The 18,950-nt window shown below is 37.4% G+C and overlaps 1 protein-coding gene across 50 annotated transcripts in view; it reads right to left on the bottom strand.

The window, feature by feature from the left end:
• The window catches only part of LRRFIP2 (LRR binding FLII interacting protein 2), a 112,038-nt gene that overhangs the window by 77,847 nt on the left and 15,241 nt on the right, over positions 1-18,950 (bottom strand). For all 50 annotated transcript variants that reach the window (XM_008528029.2, XM_008528014.2, XM_008528028.2 and 47 more), the window contains one exon: positions 13,804-13,947. In XM_008528029.2, the coding sequence (XP_008526251.1) occupies positions 13,804-13,893 (90 nt within the window). In that variant the 5' untranslated portion in view covers positions 13,894-13,947. The remainder of the gene's footprint in view (positions 1-13,803; positions 13,948-18,950) is intronic.

Raw genomic sequence — 18,950 nt, 5'->3', positions numbered from 1 at the left:
GAGAATGACTCAAATCTAGCAGCTCAAGCTCTGAGCAAAATCAAAGCCTACATTTCTATCTGGTAGATCTCTTGCCATAAACTGAGTGAATAAAAAAAAAAAAGCAACCTCATCTTCCCCCAGTGAATAGGCTTTGCTTCCCTATTTTCCAATCTCTAGAAATGCAACCCTTGTCACACCTGTTCAAAACCCAAGGTCTCACAGCCTCCTACTCCTAACCAAATCTTCCTTTCACTATCCCTTGAATCTAACCTTTAATTTCCATTCCAACACACTCCCCTTCTTCCAAGCAGGCTCTTACGATTTTCACCTAGAATACTTCATTTCCTAATTCTAACTTCACTTTCTCCATTCCAACTCTCCTCCCATCCTTGCTATTCCATACTACATATTGTTGAATTAATCTGCCTGAAACACCAAGGAATGAGCGAGATAAAACATCGCAAAATAAAATACAATTAGCTATTATAGATTTCATAACGCCCAAGGCCCAAAAGCATCCTTACACTTTCTGAATTTTAAATTAGGCTCCTGTTACTGCTTCGGCTAAATAAACACAGGAGAACAGGCTAAAACAAACTCACTGTGGCTCCCAGTAGCATCCCAAATCAGAAACTTAACTAAGGCTAATTCTATTACAACTCTCCCATCTGTCCAGTGGGTCTATACATAAGGCAGGGTCTAACTAATCCACTGGACAGTGCTGTTTCCTTGAAATATAATCTATGTGTCAAATTTCATTTTGACAAAAAACGAAGAAAAGGTTAAGGTGTTTTTGGGGGGTTTTTTTGGTGAGGAAGACGGGTCCTGAGGTAACATCTATTGCCAATCTTCCTCTTTTTGCTTGAGGAAGATTCTTGCTGAGCTAATATCTGTGCCAGTCTTCCTCTATTGTGCATGCGGGACGCCGCTACAGCCTGACTTGATGAGTGGTGTGTAGGTTCATGCCTGCGATCCAAACCCGCAAAGCCTGGGCCACCACAGCAGAGTACGCAAACTTAACCACTACGCTCCTGGCCAGCCCCAAGTTTATTTTATTTATTTGTTTATTTTAAAGATTTTACTTTTCCTTTTTCTCCCCAAAGCCCCCTGGTACGTAGTTGTGTATTTTTTTAGTTGTGGGTCCTTCTGGTTGTGGCATGTGGGACGCTGCCCAAGCATGGTCCGATGAGCAGTGCCATGTCCCCACCCAGCATGCGAATTGGTGAAACCCTTGGCCACCGAAGCGGAGCATGCAAACTTAACCATTAGGCAACAGGGCTGGCCCTCCCAAGTTTATTTTTTTTAAAAAATAGTTTGAATCCATCATCTTAAGATTCAAAGTCAAGAGAGTTAACAACTAAGTAATATAACAATATAAACATAAAACATATATATCCCTCCTCACACTCGCGCGCGCGCACACACACACACACATCCTCCATGCTATGATGTGAACTCCAGGGACCTTGTCTCAATTATCACTCTCTTCTCTGTCTTCACTCTCCCTCTATTGGTTTATTCTTCTCATCAGAAATAAGTCAAAGTCTCTCCCATCTTTAACAAAGAAAAACAAAAAATAAATCCCATCCTGGTTCAATTCTGCCTTGTCTTCTCTTTATAGCCAACTTTTCTTGCACCTCCCTCCTCACTTTCCACTCCCTTCAAATGACTGCATTCTGGCTTCTGCCCAAATCATTTTACTGTAATTCCTCATGCAACAGTCACTAGTGACCTCTAACTACCAAATCCAACAGAATTTTTCTATTCATATCTCACTCGTCCTTTCTGGACTTCCACCATCATCGACCACTCAATTCCTTCTTAAAACACACATCTCTTGGCTTTCTGCAATACTAGTAGTGTCTCCTGTTTTTCTCTTGATTCTCTGCCTCTCTCCCTCAGAATCCTTCATGGGCTCATTTTTCTCTGTTAGCTCTTTAAATTTTAATATAACCAAGGCTTCCAGGCTTGATCTCACTCTTTTCACTCTATGTTCCCTCCCTGGGTGATATGATAGTCTGTAAATCTTTATGTCCAATCCAGACTTTTCTCCCACAGTCCTGATCCAACTGGTTATTAAACACTGAAGCTGTCCCAATGGAACCTCAGATTCAATGTATCACAAACTGACTTTATAAACTTTCCCTTAAACTTCCGCGTCCTCTTTATATTCCCCATCAGTTGTCCCAAAACCCAAAAACTGAAATGAAGAATCATCATAAGGCTCCTTCCTCCTTTCTTCCCTCCCTCCACATTCAGTCACTAAATCTTACCTACCTAGCTCCCGTCAAGATTCAATCTCTCTACTATTTCTTCTATCCCAATTTTCCTCTCCATTCCCACTATCACTGCTTTCATTCACGTTCTCATCCTCTCTCACCAAGATGACTCTAGCAGCTTCCTAACTAGTTCTTTGCCTCCTACCCATCACTCTTCACATGGTGGCTAAAGCACTTACATTATAATTCAAATCTGAAACAGTTTTTATCCTTCAATAGCTCCCCCACAGCTTCTGAAATCAGATTGAAAATCCTCAGTATACAAATGCCTTCATGATTGGCCCCTGTGGCCTCCCCAGCATCATCTCCTCCCATTCCCCAAGCTCTCTCCAGCCGTACTGAGATAGTATTCTGGCAGTTTCCCACATGGTTCTAGTTGTTTCACATCCCGGTGCCTGTAGAGCACTTAGAAAGCAATATACAAAAACCCAAGAAACAGTATTTTTATGCAGAGACGCATTAGAACTTTCAGGACATGGAGAGGAAGGATTTCTTACAATTTTATTACCGTGGTTCCCTGTTGGGAAGCTGGGGATAGGCAGGCCTAGGGAATGAAACAAAGGGCCCTAAATTTGGTTTATAATGTCTTCTTTCCCCTTTTCTCCTTAACGTTTTAAGAAAAGATCTGAAACAACTGTCACAAAATGGTGACGTCAGTTAATGCTGGGTGGTGTATTCATGGTACTTATATTACTAAAACATTTCTGCATTTAATATTTTTCAAAAAGAACAGTGCATAAAAACACACTAAAAACAAGGAAAACCTCTAGGTTTAAAACTTTTGTCCTGCTGTGATCATGTAACAGTTTTAGAGAAAGGCAAATAAAACTCTCATAATTTGACAGAAATGCACTGAATTGAGCTAAGCATGGAAGTGCCAGCCTGCATGTACGTCCATAATATAAAACTCTTGCAGCTGGCATGAGTAAGAAAGAGAAGGTATAGTCTGGACCTTTACAGACTATGCTTTAATTTCAAGAAATCTGAAATACAAAATTGTAGAAAGTGAAACATTCAAGGAAAATAACTAACTCAGGTAGCTAAGACTCAGAGTTTACTGTGTTTAATTTTGTTTATTCTTCCATGACACTCATGCCAAAGAACACTGAAAGACAAATTAAGAGACATAATATTTATTGTGTTGCTATGGATTCCAAATTAACAAATAAAAATCATTACTTAATTTCCTAGCAACTTCCCCTTTAGTAGAAAATTTTAGGTACCATTTTTCTTAACTAGCTCTTACAATGTAACTATATTTAACCACTTTTTTTTAAGCTTTTGGTAGTTGAAGACCAACTATACAAACTTTTCTGAGCATAAACACCAATATATATTAGATAAAATCTAGAATTTTAACCCATTTTCTCCTGATGTCAAACAAATATATCTTCCTTTTATTCAGAGACCTTTTGATAGCAAAATATTCTTTTGGAAAGAGAGAGGAAGTTTAAGATTAGAGACTTTATTATTGAAGTCTGAATATAACCTAATAGATGGATAGCACAGGAAAATTTAAACTTTGGATCTGCAATGACGTATCTAACCAAAGGGGAAAACGTGAATCATAGTCTGAGTAGAAATATTTTTGGGGGAAAAAGGGGTGTTGCCAATAATGTCTTCACATTTAGGTTAATGATATTGTGCTACTTGAATTTTTTTGTCTCCAAATTCCTATATGTCACAGGAATAGTAGATTATGACTGAACATTATACCAAATATTTTCCAGTCACAATGACACAAAACTAAGTCTTAGGGCTCAATAATCCTCCTTTTATGATGGTTAGAGGAACAAATCAAGGAGCAGCGAGATACTGTGAGTAAGGCTGGCCATTACAGAGCCAGGGCTCTGCATGGGGGCAGGGGGGGTGGGGGTGCTGCCTCAACCACATCTCCCACCCTCCTTTGCCTTAGTTCCAGTGAGTGAATAGGGAAAAAAATGGAGAGAGGTCTGTACTCTACAGGAATTCACTGAATGCATGCACTAATGCCACTAGAAGAAACCCCAAATAACTAAAAACACCAACAACTTAGATTTGCTCTTTCAAAGGATTTATCTAATAAAAACAGTAAGTGCAAAGGGGGAGACTTTTTATTTTTTTGATTTTTTTTTAACTGGGTAGAAATAGAAAGAAAAACATTCACTTTCCATAACTCTGAAAAATTAACTCACATTTTATAATCTTTTATAAGTTTTTTTGTACCACCACTGAGAACACTTCAAGGTATTTTGACTAAAAGTAATTCTGCCTCCTGTGGATTAATTTTTTGGACAAATCCAATTTGCACAGAACGATCTGAACTAAACACATAGGATGATCAAAAAGTGTCAGAAAGAAGAAAGACTCAAAACTTGACCTCGAAATCTTGGAGCTCTTTAGGGCTCTGCCTGAGGAGTGATTATCTTCAACTCTATACTTTCTCCCCAGACAATCTCATCCACACTCATGATTTCAATGTGCTCAGAATTCAATGTGATTTCTATATGCTCACAAGTCTCAAATATTTATCTACACCCAAACCTCTCCTTTGAGCTCTTGATCTATAGCCCCAAACTGCCTCTTCAAAATCTCCACTTAGTTGCCTCACAGGCACCTTAAATACAGCACTTGCAACATAAATGCATGGTCTTCCTTGTCCAAACCTCCTCCCCACTCTAATGCTCCCTACTATCCACCAGATGCACAAGCCAAAACTTCCCCTCTCTGCAACCCAACCACAGCCACTCACTGAGCATCTACCACTTACCTCTCCAGTCCAACAACCTCTCATCATCCCCAGTGTCAACATTCTAGGCTAAGCCACCACTTCCTCTGCAAGTCTCATGACTCATCTCCCCACATCCACTAAAGTCTCTTATAATGTCTGATATAACATCCAACATGCAGTAAAGTCATTCCTTTTTTTTTCCTGAGGAAGATTAGCCTTGAGCTAACATCTGTTGCCAACTCTCCTCTTTTTCTGCTTGACGAAGATTAGCCCTGAGGTGACATCTGTGCCAATCTTCCTCCACTTTGTATGTGGGTCACCACCACAGCATGGCTGATGTGTGTAGGTCCATGTCCAGGATCCAAAACCGTGAACCCAGGCTGCCAAAGAGGAACACACCGAACTTCACTACTTTAGGGGCCAGCCCCTAAAGTCATCCTTTTAAGGCACAAATCTGATCTTGTCATGCCCCTACACAAAACCCTCCAATGTTTTTCCACTGCTCTTAGGACATATACCAAAATGCTAAATACAGTCGATAAGAGTCCATATCAGGGTTCTCAATCTTGGTCCTACTGACATCTGGGCCAGATAATTTTTGGTTGTAGGGGGCTATCTTGTGCATTGTAGGATGTTTAGCAGCCTTCCTGGCTTCTACTCACAAATGCCAGTAGCACACCCTACCCCCAGTTGTGAGAGGCAAAAGTATCTCCATACACTGCCAAATGTCCCCTGGGGTACAAAATCACCCTCAGTTGAGAACCACTGGCCTATATGATGGGGTTCCTGACTAACTCTCTGGTTCCTCTCCTCCTTGCTGTCCACGTTAGTGTTAATAGTGATATTACAGGAGGCATGACAGTTAAGAGTGTAGGAGCCTAAGTGCAAAATTCAGCCCTACTCCTTTCCAGCTACGGGACCTTGAGTAACTTACTTCACTTCTCCATGCCTTGGATTCATCAGCGACAAAATAATGATAGCAGACCACCTCACAGAGTTGTCATGAGGATTAAATTCACTTAAAGAACTTAGAACAGAGCCTGGTACATAATAAGAGCTCAGGAAATGTTAGCTGTCATCGTTATTCCTTGAATTCTCCATCTCTTTTAGCCTCAAAAACTTGTCACACATTCTTCCCTCTGACTGGAAAGCTCTTCCACACATCTGACAACTCAATTTCCCCTACATAATTCCACTCATCTTTCAAAACTCTGTTGAAAGGGCACTTTCTCAGGGAAGCCTTCCCAAAGTGCCCAAACATGTCAAGTCCCTGTCACACACTCTTTAATAAAATCATTTACTTTTTACTGAAAGCACTTAATACAGTTGTAAATAAATATATTACTGTATTTCCTCAGTTCTAAGAATGCCACTGATTGTGACATACACTGACAATCACAGATTTCAAGACAGAAAATGGCCATATTAAATGTAGACCCTTTTTTTTTTTTTTTTAGGGAGATTAGCCCTGAGCTAACATCTGCTGCCAATCCTCCTCCTTTTCCTGAGGAAGACTGGCCCTGAGCTAACATCCGTGCCCATCTTCCTCTATTTTATATGTGGGATACCTGCCACAGCATGGCTTGACAAGCAATCATAGGTCCGCACTTAGGGTCCGAACTGGCGAACCTCCGGCCGCCAAAGAGGAACATGGGAACTTAACCAGTTCATCACTGGACCAGCCCCAATGTAGATATTAATTTTGAAGAAAAAATATGAGCTGAAAATCAAAAAATTAGTCCATTACGTAATTATCTGTTTAGTGTCTGTTTTCCCCTCTAGAATCTAAGCTCCATAAGGAAATGACAATGTTAGATCTGTCCACTCCATATCCTCTGTCGCTAACACAGCACCTGCAGAGAGCAGAGGCTCAATAAACATTTACTGAATGAAAGACATTCAAAACACATGGTTTAAAAAAAAAAAAAAAAAAACCTATTCTTAAATGAAAGATGGTATTAACATCCATAATTATTGCTGATTATAGTAATTCTTTGCATTTTTAAAAACCGCTATCCTTGCCAAAAGTTTTTTATCCTTAATTTGCCATGGCCTAAAAATGAATAAACTACTCAAATAAAATAGCAAAATAACTATGAGAAGATCACTAGCTCTATCAAGCTATTATGATTATCATTCCACAAAACAATAATAATAGACAGTATCTTCTAAACTAAGCACAATTCTTCCCTTTGCATCCTCCTTCTCAGGCTGCTAATCCGTAATCAAAAACCACAAACTTCTGGTTCTCATTACTAGATACCTGGAATGGCTGTTACCTCTCTTAGGCAGCAAAATGAAATCCAACCAAGTATCCACCAACAGATAAATAGATTTAAAAAAATGTAGTGTGTGTGTGTGTGTATACACACACACACACACACACACACACACACACACACACACACACATATAAAGGAATATTATTCAGCCATAAAAAAGGAATGAAGTTATTTAAAAGGAAAAAAAAGAGGAATGAAATTCTGATACATGCTACACCTCTTGAAGACATATAGCCAGACACAAAAGGACAAATATTGCATAATTCCACTTACATGAAGTATCTAGAATTAGAAAATTCATAGAGACACAAGGTAGATTAGAGGTTAGCAGGGACTCAGAGAGGGAGGGTGGTGAGTTATTGCTTACTGGTTACAGAATTTCTGTCTGGGGTGATTTTAGAAACACATAGTCGTGATGGTTACACAACATTGTGAATGTAATTAATGCCACTGAATTGTAGACTTAAAAAAGGTCAAAATGGGGCTGGTCCCATGACACAGTAGTTAAGTTTGGCGCACTCCGCTTCGGCAGCCCAGGTTCATGGGTTCAGATCCCAGGTGTGGACCTACCCCACTCGTCAGCCATGTTGCGGCAGTGACCCACATACCAAAAATAGAGGAAGACTGGCACAGATGTTAGTTCAGGGCAAATCTTCTTCAGCAAAAAAAGGTTAAAATGACAAATTTTGTTATAAATATGTTAACCACAACTTAAAAAATTAACAGTGTAATATACCAAAAAACAGTGAATTGTACACTTCAAATGGGTGCATTATATCTCAATAAAGCTATTTTAAAACATGAATTCTGGGGCCGGCCTGGTGGCACAGTGGTTGGGTGCGCACGTCCCGCTTTGGCAGCCCAGGGTTCACTGTTCAGATCCCAGGTGTGGACATAGCACCGCTTGGCAAGCCATGCTGTGGTAGGTGTCCCACATATAGGGTGGAGGAGGATGGGTGTGGATGTTGGCTCAGGGCCGGTCTTACTCAGCAAGGGGAGGAGGATTGGCAGCAGATGTTGGCTCAGGGGTAGTCTTCCTCAAAAAAATAAATTAAAAAAAAAATGAATTCTGGAGCCAGCCCTGATGGCCTAGTAGTTATAGTTTGGCACACTCTGCTTCAGTGGCCTAGGTTCAGTTCCTGGGCACAGAACTACACCACTCATCTGTCAGCAGGCATGCTGTGGCAGTGGCTCATATAGAAGAACTAGAAGGACTTACAACTAGAGTATGTAACTACGTACTGGGGCTTAGAGGAGAAAAAAAAAGGGAAATCTTTAATTCTAGAAGTTGCAAACGTTAAACAGCCATAGAGCTTTCTTTCTTCCTTATTAGAGGTAGGTTTGCACACTAAATAAATATTCATACATGTAAATTCTGCTCCACGTAGGAGTCTCAGAATCCAGCAAATGGAGTGTTCAAACTCCTATAAAAGAGGATCAGTTTCTATGCTTGTCATTGATTCTTTACATTTAAGAGATCTACACATTATGACCATGAATTCTTTGGGTACTGGATCTCAAAAGAAATCACAGAATTGTAGACCTGGAAGGACTCTCAGATCATCAGGTCAAAAATAAACAATATTCTGATGACCTCCACTTGAAGAGTGTGCATAAAACATGTTTTCTTCATGATTTCAACTCTAAAACTAGGAAAACAGTAATATTCCAGGCTTCAGTAATACCTTAAAAGACTTTGCAAACTCTTCAAGAGGCTTCAATTTCTTCTCATAGGAACACTCGTTACAACTTTCACCAAACTGACTGTGGTAAGACACCATAACTGGCTTTCATTCTACCCTCATCTTTGTCCCTTTGAGAGGCTAGCTGCCTAAGTGTCCGAAATTTGATACACTCTATGTTTTCAGGTAATTTTTACTGAAAGTCAACTCTCCAATTGCATTTCCCCCAAACACGTGGAACAACCAAAGCCAAATAAGCTAGAAAGGTAATTCAGATTGATCTTCTGATGCCCTAGAGGACTACATGGTGAACCCTTCCGACATCTGCTCCTCTGAGCTCTTCTGAGGCCTGTGACAGCCCATGCTCCCCCAGCAAAGCAGCAACATGTCTATTACAGACATTATGGGGCATCTAAATCCATCCACATTCCGTTCTCATGCAGCAATCTTAAAACATTTCAATATCTTTTAAAAATGCACTCAGGTTTTACAAAGTGAAAAGCGTTCTGGAGATAGATGGTGATGATGGTTGCACAACAATGTGAATGTCTTAAGGCCATAGAACTGTACACTTAAAAATGGTAAGATGGTAAATTTTATGTTGCATGTATTTTACTACAATTTTTTAAAATTCACTCAGTTGCGTATTTTAGCATAAAAATTACCCAGTTTGTGGAACATATTCATGCCTTTTGTTCCTATTCCTCCTCATTCCCTCTACTTGCTTGATTTGGGGCCAAATGAGAAGCATGGAAAAATGAACAGATAGTAAGCAGGAGGAAAAAGTTTATTTTTCTTTATTTGTGCCATTCCCTGTCTACTTCAAAAAACAACTTAAAGTGAGGAAAGATGAATCAAACTCTTAAGATTTAACCTAAAAATTAAAAAATAAAGATTAAGCTTTTCGTCCTTTTTCTTTTTTTTAAAGATTTTATTTTTCCTTTTTCTCCCCAAAGCCCCCTGGTATCTAGTTATGTATTTTTAGTTGTGGATCCTTCTAGTTGTGGCATGTGGGATGCCGCCTCAGCATGGCTTGATGACCGGTGCCACGTCTGCGCCCAGGATTTGAACTGGTGAAACCCTAGGCTGCTGAAGCGGAATGTGCAAACTTAACCACTCGGCCACAGAGCCGGCCCCGCTTTTTGTCCTTTTTAAGTCTTACAGGGGCTCTGTTAGTTTTCGTTTGTTCCTAAATTAAGGCAATGTTTTTTTGTGAAAGGGATAATCTCACTGGAGAAAATAAGGATTAGAGACTATCTGTGAATGCTAACCATCCAATGTTTGAATGGACAATTAAGAATTGGCTATGGAAACTTTAAAGGAAAGAAAAAGAATCACAAGGAACATATGAAAGAATTCTTCAAACAGCTAAACGTATTTCCTCTAAAGTTTTAAAACTATTTCATCCCACATTAGGCATGTATCATCAAATAAAGTCTTGAATCTTAACAGTAAAAACTGGCTCTTTCATATTTTAGGTTAAGGCTCAGTCTTTTGACCAGGTTATTAAAGTTGACATATTCATATATAGAACTCTGAAGACAGAAATAAAAACTTGAAATATTGACTTTTTATATCCTTTTATAATAAAAGCTTTTATTATTATAACTTCTAATATAATAACTGGATTAAACTCGGTTACAGAGATACAGAGAACAGGCTGGTGGCTGCCAGAGGCCGGAAGTGAAGGATGGGCAAAATGGGTGAAGGTGGTCAAAAGGTACAAATTTCCTGTTATAAAATAAACAAATCCTGGGAATATAATGTACAGTATGTTGACTAAGGTTACTAATACCATGCAGTATATTTGAAAGTTGTTAAGAGATTATATCTTAAAAGTTCTAATCACAAAAAAAAAATTTTATAACGTGTGGTGATGGATGTTAACGAGACTTATTTTGGTAATCATTGTGCAATATATACAAATATCAAATCATTGTGTTGTACATATGAAACTAATATAATGTTATGTGTCAATTATATCTCAATAAGAAGAAAAAAATGACCATCCAGGATAGGATCCTCTGTGTATTTTGATTCATGGTTCCCAAGCCTGACTGGCTATCAAAATCCCTTGGGAAGGAGAGAGAGAGTGTTTGTATGTGTATTTAAATACAGATTTCTGGGGTCAGCCCGGTGGCATAGTGGTTAAGTTTGTACCCTCCACTTTGGCAGCCCAGGGGTCACCAATTCAGATCCTAGGTGCAGACCTACACACTGCTCATCAAGCCATGCTGTGGTGGCATCCCACAGAGAAGAACTAGAAGGACTTACAACTATCACACACAATTATGTACTGGGGCTTTGGGGAGGGGGGAAAAAAAGAGGAAGATTAGCAACAGATATTAGCTTAGGGCCAATCTTCCTCACCAAAAAAAATACAGATTTCTGAGCTGAACACCCATAGATTCAGATTTAGCAAGTATGAGGTAAGACCTGGGAATCTATACACTGAAAAAGTTGCCTGGGAGATTCTGATGATCAATCATGTTTTAGAACACCTATCTTAATAAATTTCTTCTAACAAAAAAGACTATTTTACCTTTATTCTCACTATTTCAACTTATTAATCAGCAATAAAATAGCCTACTGCAAGCTTAACATTATGCTGAGGTTTACATGCATTATTTCCTTTAATCATCACAACAGCCCTGCAAGACGGGAAGATAGTATTCTTCCCATTTTTCAGATGAGGAAACTGAAGCCCAGAATAGTTACTTGAAAAAGTTACTCAACAAGCAACTACAAGAGCCAGAAATCAAAGCCACACTTGTAAGTCTCCAAAGCCCACCTCTTTGGGAGGTAGTATGGTACAGCAAAAGGAACAGTGGCTTTAAATAGCTGAATCTGAGCCCCAGTTCTGATACCTTTTAGACATTTATCTCTCAGCTTCATCTGTTTCCTTATCTGTAAATACGGCTAATAATAATACCTATCTTACCTAATTTATAAGATTATTGTGAGAAATCAAGATGTGAAAGTGTTTTCAAAATTATGAAAACTTATAGAAAAACAAGCTATTAATGGGGAAGTTGGAAAAGACTGAGAAACAGTATAGCATAGTGAGTGGTTAAATGCTCATACTTTGGAGCCAGCTTCACGTGTTTGACTCTAAGCTCTGCTATTTCCTAGCTGTGTAACCTTAGGGAAGTTACTTAATTTTTCCTGCAATGGTTTCTTCATCTGTAAAATGGAGATAATAATAAAACCAATCAGAATTTTGTGAGGATTAAATTAATTAATGTATTTTTTTTTTTTTTTTGAGGAAGATTAGCCCTGAGCTAACATCTGCCACCAATCCTCCTCTTTTTGCTGAGGAAGACTGGCCCTGAGCTAACATCTGTGCCCATCTTCCTCCATTTTATATATGGGACACCTGCCACAGCATGGCTTGCTAAGCAGTGCATAGGTCTGCGCCTGGGATCCAAACTGGCAAACCCCAGGCCACCGAAGCGGAGCGCATGAACTTAACCACTGCGCCACTGGGCCAGACCCAATGCATTTTAAATACTTACAATAGTATTTGTCACGTAGTAAGTGCTAAAGTGTTAGATTTAGAATGCTACCCCTGATTTTGTAAATGAAGGATCACGTGCAAAGAAAAATTCAAATACTTAATGACAGTATAAAAAGAGCCTAGAGGTGCTAGTATTTTCTCTCCTTCTAGAAATCTGGATAAATCCTTCTAATTTTGGAAGTAAACAGTTTGAGTAGTTTCAATTTTCAACTAAAACTACGTGGCTTCTAAAATGCTTCATTCATGCAAATACTTAAGATTGCTGTAAAGTAGTATATACTGTTTCATTTTTAAGTATTTGAATTTTTAACTTTTTATCTAAAAATATCTCACTGATTTTTGTTAAAGCAATTTTGTTAAAGTAATATCACAATTTTGTCACCAGTTTTTGCATAACTTTACTTTGCTTCAAACATCCTCCTACAGAATGTGACTTCTAACTCAAAAGCTAACTGAGTAGCTTATAAGAGGAAAAACCCAACTATGAGCTGGATCAAAAAAAGACTGTGTAATATGTCAAAAGGAAACAGCACTAGTCCTAAATGAGTTATTTACTAAGAATAACAAAGAGGAAGTGATGAGGGAATAATTCTCACCAAAAGAATATAATCTAATAACACTCTAAGCAATTCTTGTACTAGATTAGCTTATGGTCAGGTCTGCAACTGCAGAGAGAGAGTCTGAAACAAAGCTGGCACCTCAGGAAGAAATCACAGCTGGGAGCTATCTTAAATTTCCAATATGCAACAGGAAATGTTGCCAGTGATTCAACAGGTGACACTCCTTTCCTTTTTTTTCTTTTTTCTGAGTTGTCAACAAACTGAAACAAACTACTCCAGAAGCTCTGTTACTAGCTAAAAGTTAAACATAAAAATTCCACTGCAATATTTCAAAAGATAGCTTAAACACTGAATCTAAGCAGATGTCGAATAAGGATTGTTTTTGTCAACATTTGTACAATGTCTCCTGGAAAACATTAACTGGATGCCCAACGAGCATTTCTACAATAGCTTTCATATCTTCAACATTCTAATTACTTTAAGTTTCAATGCTGAAGATTAATTATAAATTTCAATACATTTGGACAAGTACTTCGAACTCAAATAATCCACAAAAATAAAATGAAAGATTAATTTTAGATAAGTTGAATAGATACCCAAGTAAAGAGATGGTTAACTACATTTTATCCTAATACAGTATTTTAAAGGCCATATAATAACACTTTATTCATAGTAAGCATTCTGAAACTACCTCAATGAATGATTGTCTACATATATATATCTCCCTCCAGCATTTTTACAACATTCTCATCTGCACAAATCAGCGTTAAGAGGGGGTTTGCCAGACACACCTCTCTGGCAATGTTACTCAAAGCTTCATCTTCTGCAGAAAATCGGTCTTTCATGGGTGTCCTTTTCCTTCCAGAACCAGGAGTCCCCATCTTGTCTTCTCAACAGTCTTTTAACTATTAAAAGTGATTTCACTGTTTTCAGCCCTGAAATAAACAGAAACAGAATAATTTAGGGTGTTTCTATTTGTGCAATTTTTATGCTCATTTATATATTAACTTTCAACAAAATTATATTTATGTATTTAATTATAAATTAAAGAAATGAGTCACCAAATGTTTTTTCCTACTATCAGATTATTCCAATAAATTTTAGAATATTTAAATGTATGCTAATTACTAACAATCCTAACTCTTTTTACCATGCTACCCACAGCAACCTCTGAGATGTCTTATAATATTAGCCTCAGAAAACTGCAGTCAGCAGTAATTCTACTTAACAGTTTAAAATTACTACAGCTCTTTCTAAAATTTATTTCCATTCTGAGTGAAAAACATTTCAGAAAAGTCATCAGCTTAAAGATTTGAGAGAATATGTTCAAGAAATTTTAATATAGATCTTTAAAGCTACAAAGGTAACTTGGCTTTTCGGTGTAATTTAAGAAAATATTCCAATTAAATCATTACCACACAAAAGAACAAACAAAAGTTTATTATTCTGCAATTAACAAGAACCAAGACTGTCCATGCAACAAATACCTGAGTGACTGCTATTGCCAGGTATTACGGGAGGTGCCGAAGACAAAGTGATGAACAAAACTGACATAGGCCAATGATTAAGAATATATCTATTACTATGAAATAGACATATTTTTACAACAGAGAGAAGAAAAACTCATCTACCGGGACCAAACAACAAGGATGATAAAGACCATGTACACTTTCTAACGTGTGGAAATTGAAATTAAAGATTCTCATGAGAATGAATCCCAATTTGTATGACCTCCCTCACTCCTATACACATTCCTGAGAAGTGCAGCTCATTTATCGAAATACTCATTAACTTAAAAAACTTTTTCCTAGTTTTAACAAAATAAACTGGCAAAATTTCATTACATTGTGAATCACAAAGGAATTCTCAGGTAAGTTTGTCCGAATAGAATGAACTATATTAAAACTACAAATTACTAATGTATTGGAATTTACTTGATTCGGACAAAACAAAACAGAACCACTTCATCAATTCACTCTTTCAAAAAAGCTTTTACCAATGAAAATGCAGGCCATTCCCATCTTATCTGACACCATTTTTTATTCCCACATAGCTTGTTATGACTGTCAATCAGAATGAAGACTGATGAAAGTTTATTACTCTGCCACAGAAAATATATCTGGATATGATAAGGGATTCATTTAAATGGAAACGGAAAAAAAAGAATATATATCAGCCACAAATCAGGACAATTTCTGAAAAGCACAGAAGAGTTTTTTCAGAAGTCTCCTATTGGGCCGGCCCAGTGGCCGAGTGGTTAAGTTTGCGCACTCTGCTTCAGCAGCCCAGGGTTTCACTGGTTTGGATCCTGGGCACAGACACGGCACGGCTCATTGGGCCATGCTGAGGCAGCCTCCCACATGCCACAACTAGCAGCACCCACAACTAAATATATACAACTATGTACCAGGGGGCTTTGGGAAGAAAAAGGAAAAATAAAATCTTTAAAAAAGGAAAAAAAAGAAGTCTCCTATTATCCTCATCCTCAGCATCATTTTAAAGACCATTCAGTTACTTAATAGTAATGGAATACAAATATCAGTCACCTACTGAGAAAAAGTAACATGTCATATAAAGTTTCTTTTCAGACTGATGTGACAATTTAGCTGATGCACTGTGGTATCATGAAATATTTGTCCTTCAGACAGCTTTCCAAAGACACACTGAAAGACATTTCACAGAAGCAGGAGACAAAAACATTTAGTATTTGTCTACCTAAGGGAAAGAAAGGAAGTACCTTCAGGATGTTGTGAAAACAAACCTTCCAAAATAGACAGATACATTAATAAGGCTTTCCTTCTCCAATGAGCTTCTCATATAATACATTTCTGAAAAATAGGCATTTTGCACATGAAGTGGCACTTCAATCATGATACTGTTCGCTTTTGTGAGAACAGAATGTGTGCGTAATAGCAGTGTGTCACATTCTAAATACAGCAGACTTATCTCTGTCTGAATCCTGATCATTGCAGTTCCCTTATATCTAATGGAGAACTCAAAACATTGGCATAAGTCTTTGCATCAGAGTCGTCATTACAGTTAACACTAGTCTGCATGATAAAACAGTTGGTAGTTATTCATAGGCTAATATCAATATCTGGAACTAAAGACTTAGTGTGATTGCAGTTGTTGACATGGGCAAAATTTAAAGTGAGAGGATCTGAGTGCAACTGTTTGCACTACCAACTGCCGTGTTGCCCTTCACGTTGCCTAAGCCTTGGTTTCTTCATCTAAGCAACAGAAAGAACAACTGTCCCAACTATCTAACATGGTTAAGGTGAGGCTCAAATGAGTGGAGACAAATGCAAGCACTTAATAAACTATAAAGCACTTCATCAATGTTTAAACTGTCTTCAATTATCTCTTTGGTATATTTAGCTTATGAAGTTGACAAAAGGGCAATCCTTACCTTTCTTTACAATTTCATACTTTTAACTAAACAAAAATATTCCCAAGTTATGTCCTTCAGCATGCATTATGTGATATTATTAGCTATGCTAAGAATTTTTGCTGAAGCATGAAACAATGTGGAAAAAATTAAAATGCCTGTAACTATAATCATTATACTGTGTAGCACATTTACATAACAAAAATAAAAATAAAAAAGAAGAAATCTGTAAGGTACTTTGTGATATTAAAAGTCTACTTTTGAAAATCCAAATGAATACACAAGTTTTGAGAGTGTGGACTAATAATAAGTGTTCATCCCCTTAGTAGAACACAATTGACTTAGAAGGAAACAGAAGATAGAGGTCATTAAATGGTACACTTAAGATCTGTGTATATCTTTCTATGTAAATTTCACCTCAAAAGAAAAAGATCTCTAAATGAATACCGAACTCTAGTCGATGATGCACATGCTGAAATATTTAGGGTTGAAGTGTACTGATATCTGCTACTTATTTTGAAACGCATGCAGAAAAAAAAAAAGAATAGATGAAAGGACACATAGGTGATAAAGTATGGCAGAATATTAATAGTGAAATACAAGTGGTAGGCACACGTGTTCACAGAACTCTTTCAACTTTTCTATATATTTGAAAATTTTATAATAAGGCATTGGAAAAAAGTAGTTGAGAAAGGTAGATGATTAAATGAACAAAAGTAATGGAAACTGGGAACTGCAATTAAAAGTATTGATTTGAAACAGAAAAGGAAGGCAGAGGTAATCACAGTATGGAACAAACCAACAGTGATGTATACGTTACAAAAATTATGGGCAATGGAGAGAATGGCCCAAATTCCTGGACTAGAAGAGAAAAAAACAGAGGAGGGGGAAGGTCAAGGGTGAGGAGGGGAAAAAAGAAGGAAGGAAGAATGTAAGGAAGGTATGAATTACAGTTAAAGACATCAATCCTGCAAATATCTGAATGAGACCATTACAGAAAATGAATAAATTATTAACAGAACCTACAGAAAGAATAAAAAATAATCTAGAAGTTGAGACAAAGTAAAAAATGAAAACATATATATGAGGCAAAACTGGAGGACCTGGCAGAACAAGGAAAGGTAGATGTTGAACACAAACTAAATCTCAGGAGAGTATTAAAACCTATAATGGGGGCCGGCCCGGTGGCCCAGTGGTTAAGCTCGCCTGCTACGCTATGGTGGCCCAGGGTTTTGCTGGTTCGGATCCTGGGCATGGACATGGCACTGCTCATCAAGCCACGTTGAGGTGGCCATCCCATATGCCACAACTAGAAAGACCCACAACTAAAATATACAACTACGTACTGGGGGGATTTGGGGAGAAAAAGCAGAAAAAAAAAAAAGAAGATTGGCAACAGTTGTTAGCTCAGGTGGCAATCTTTAAAAAAAAAAAAAACCTATAATGGTTAACTTAAATTCATATTTTATCAAATATAATGCCTATAAAGGTATTTATACAATGAGAACTGATTATACAATGAGAACTTGTATAATCACATCTACTTTCACATTCAGTAGTCCTAAGAATTACCAAAAACATTTTTTAAAGTCTCATATTTTTAATATATACTATTTTTATACACCCAACACAACTGATAATCTTTCTATTTCCTCTTTTCATAAGATGACATGCCAGTGGTGCACTTCCTTCCTTGCTAACGATGTTATCTGATAAATGAACTCCAATGGGCTGTATGTTCAACATGATTTATAATACTATTTTATCAACTGTGTGGAGCCCAAATCAGGAAGAGACCTTCTTACAAACAACTGCATTCTCAGTATGCCCTAAGAAGTAAATCATTTTCTAGTACCAGTCAAATGGCCTCCTTTCCCTATACCTTTTAAAATATCTCAGAAATGTATGGACATACATTCAGAGAATGAAAGGAAGGGAGAGAGAAAATTACAATTGCTGAGGATAGGTCAGACTTAAAAATGTGAAACAAAGCAGAAAAAAGGAAAAGAACAGAAGTATTAGGATTAACGATAGAAGCTCAGGTAGCAAAGAGCAAAGATAAAACCAAAAATAAGGGAGAAATAGGAATGCATGCAATAAAGATATGATTTTTAACATAATTAATATGAAGGAGGTTCTAAAATTAAGAATTTTTTATAAAATAAAATATATCATATACCTTTAATTTTTCCCTTTTCAATAAATACATACGGAGAATTTGTAAGGCACTACATACATAATAACCATTGCCTTGTAAATAAGCAAAAGACTATAATGGGAAAATAAGAACAGTAAAGACATCACAGAGAAGATACTTACGCTATTTCTACAAATCCTTTCTTAATGGTGTTCTCTGAAGCACAACTTATCTATTTTTTCTTTCGTTGCTTCACTTGGTATCATATATAAGAAAGTACTGCTTATCCCAAGGTGACAAAGATTTACTCCTATGATTTCTTCTAAGAGTTTTAGAGTTTTAGCTCTTACTTTTAGGTCTATGATCCATTTTGAGTTAGTTTTTATATATGGTGTGAGACAGGGATCCAACTT

This window comes from Equus przewalskii, chromosome 15 (genome assembly GCF_037783145.1).
Source record: "Equus przewalskii isolate Varuska chromosome 15, EquPr2, whole genome shotgun sequence".
NCBI lineage: Eukaryota > Metazoa > Chordata > Mammalia > Perissodactyla > Equidae > Equus > Equus przewalskii.
The sequence above is the reverse complement of the archived record's forward strand: the minus strand, read 5'-3'. Positions and strand labels throughout refer to the sequence as shown.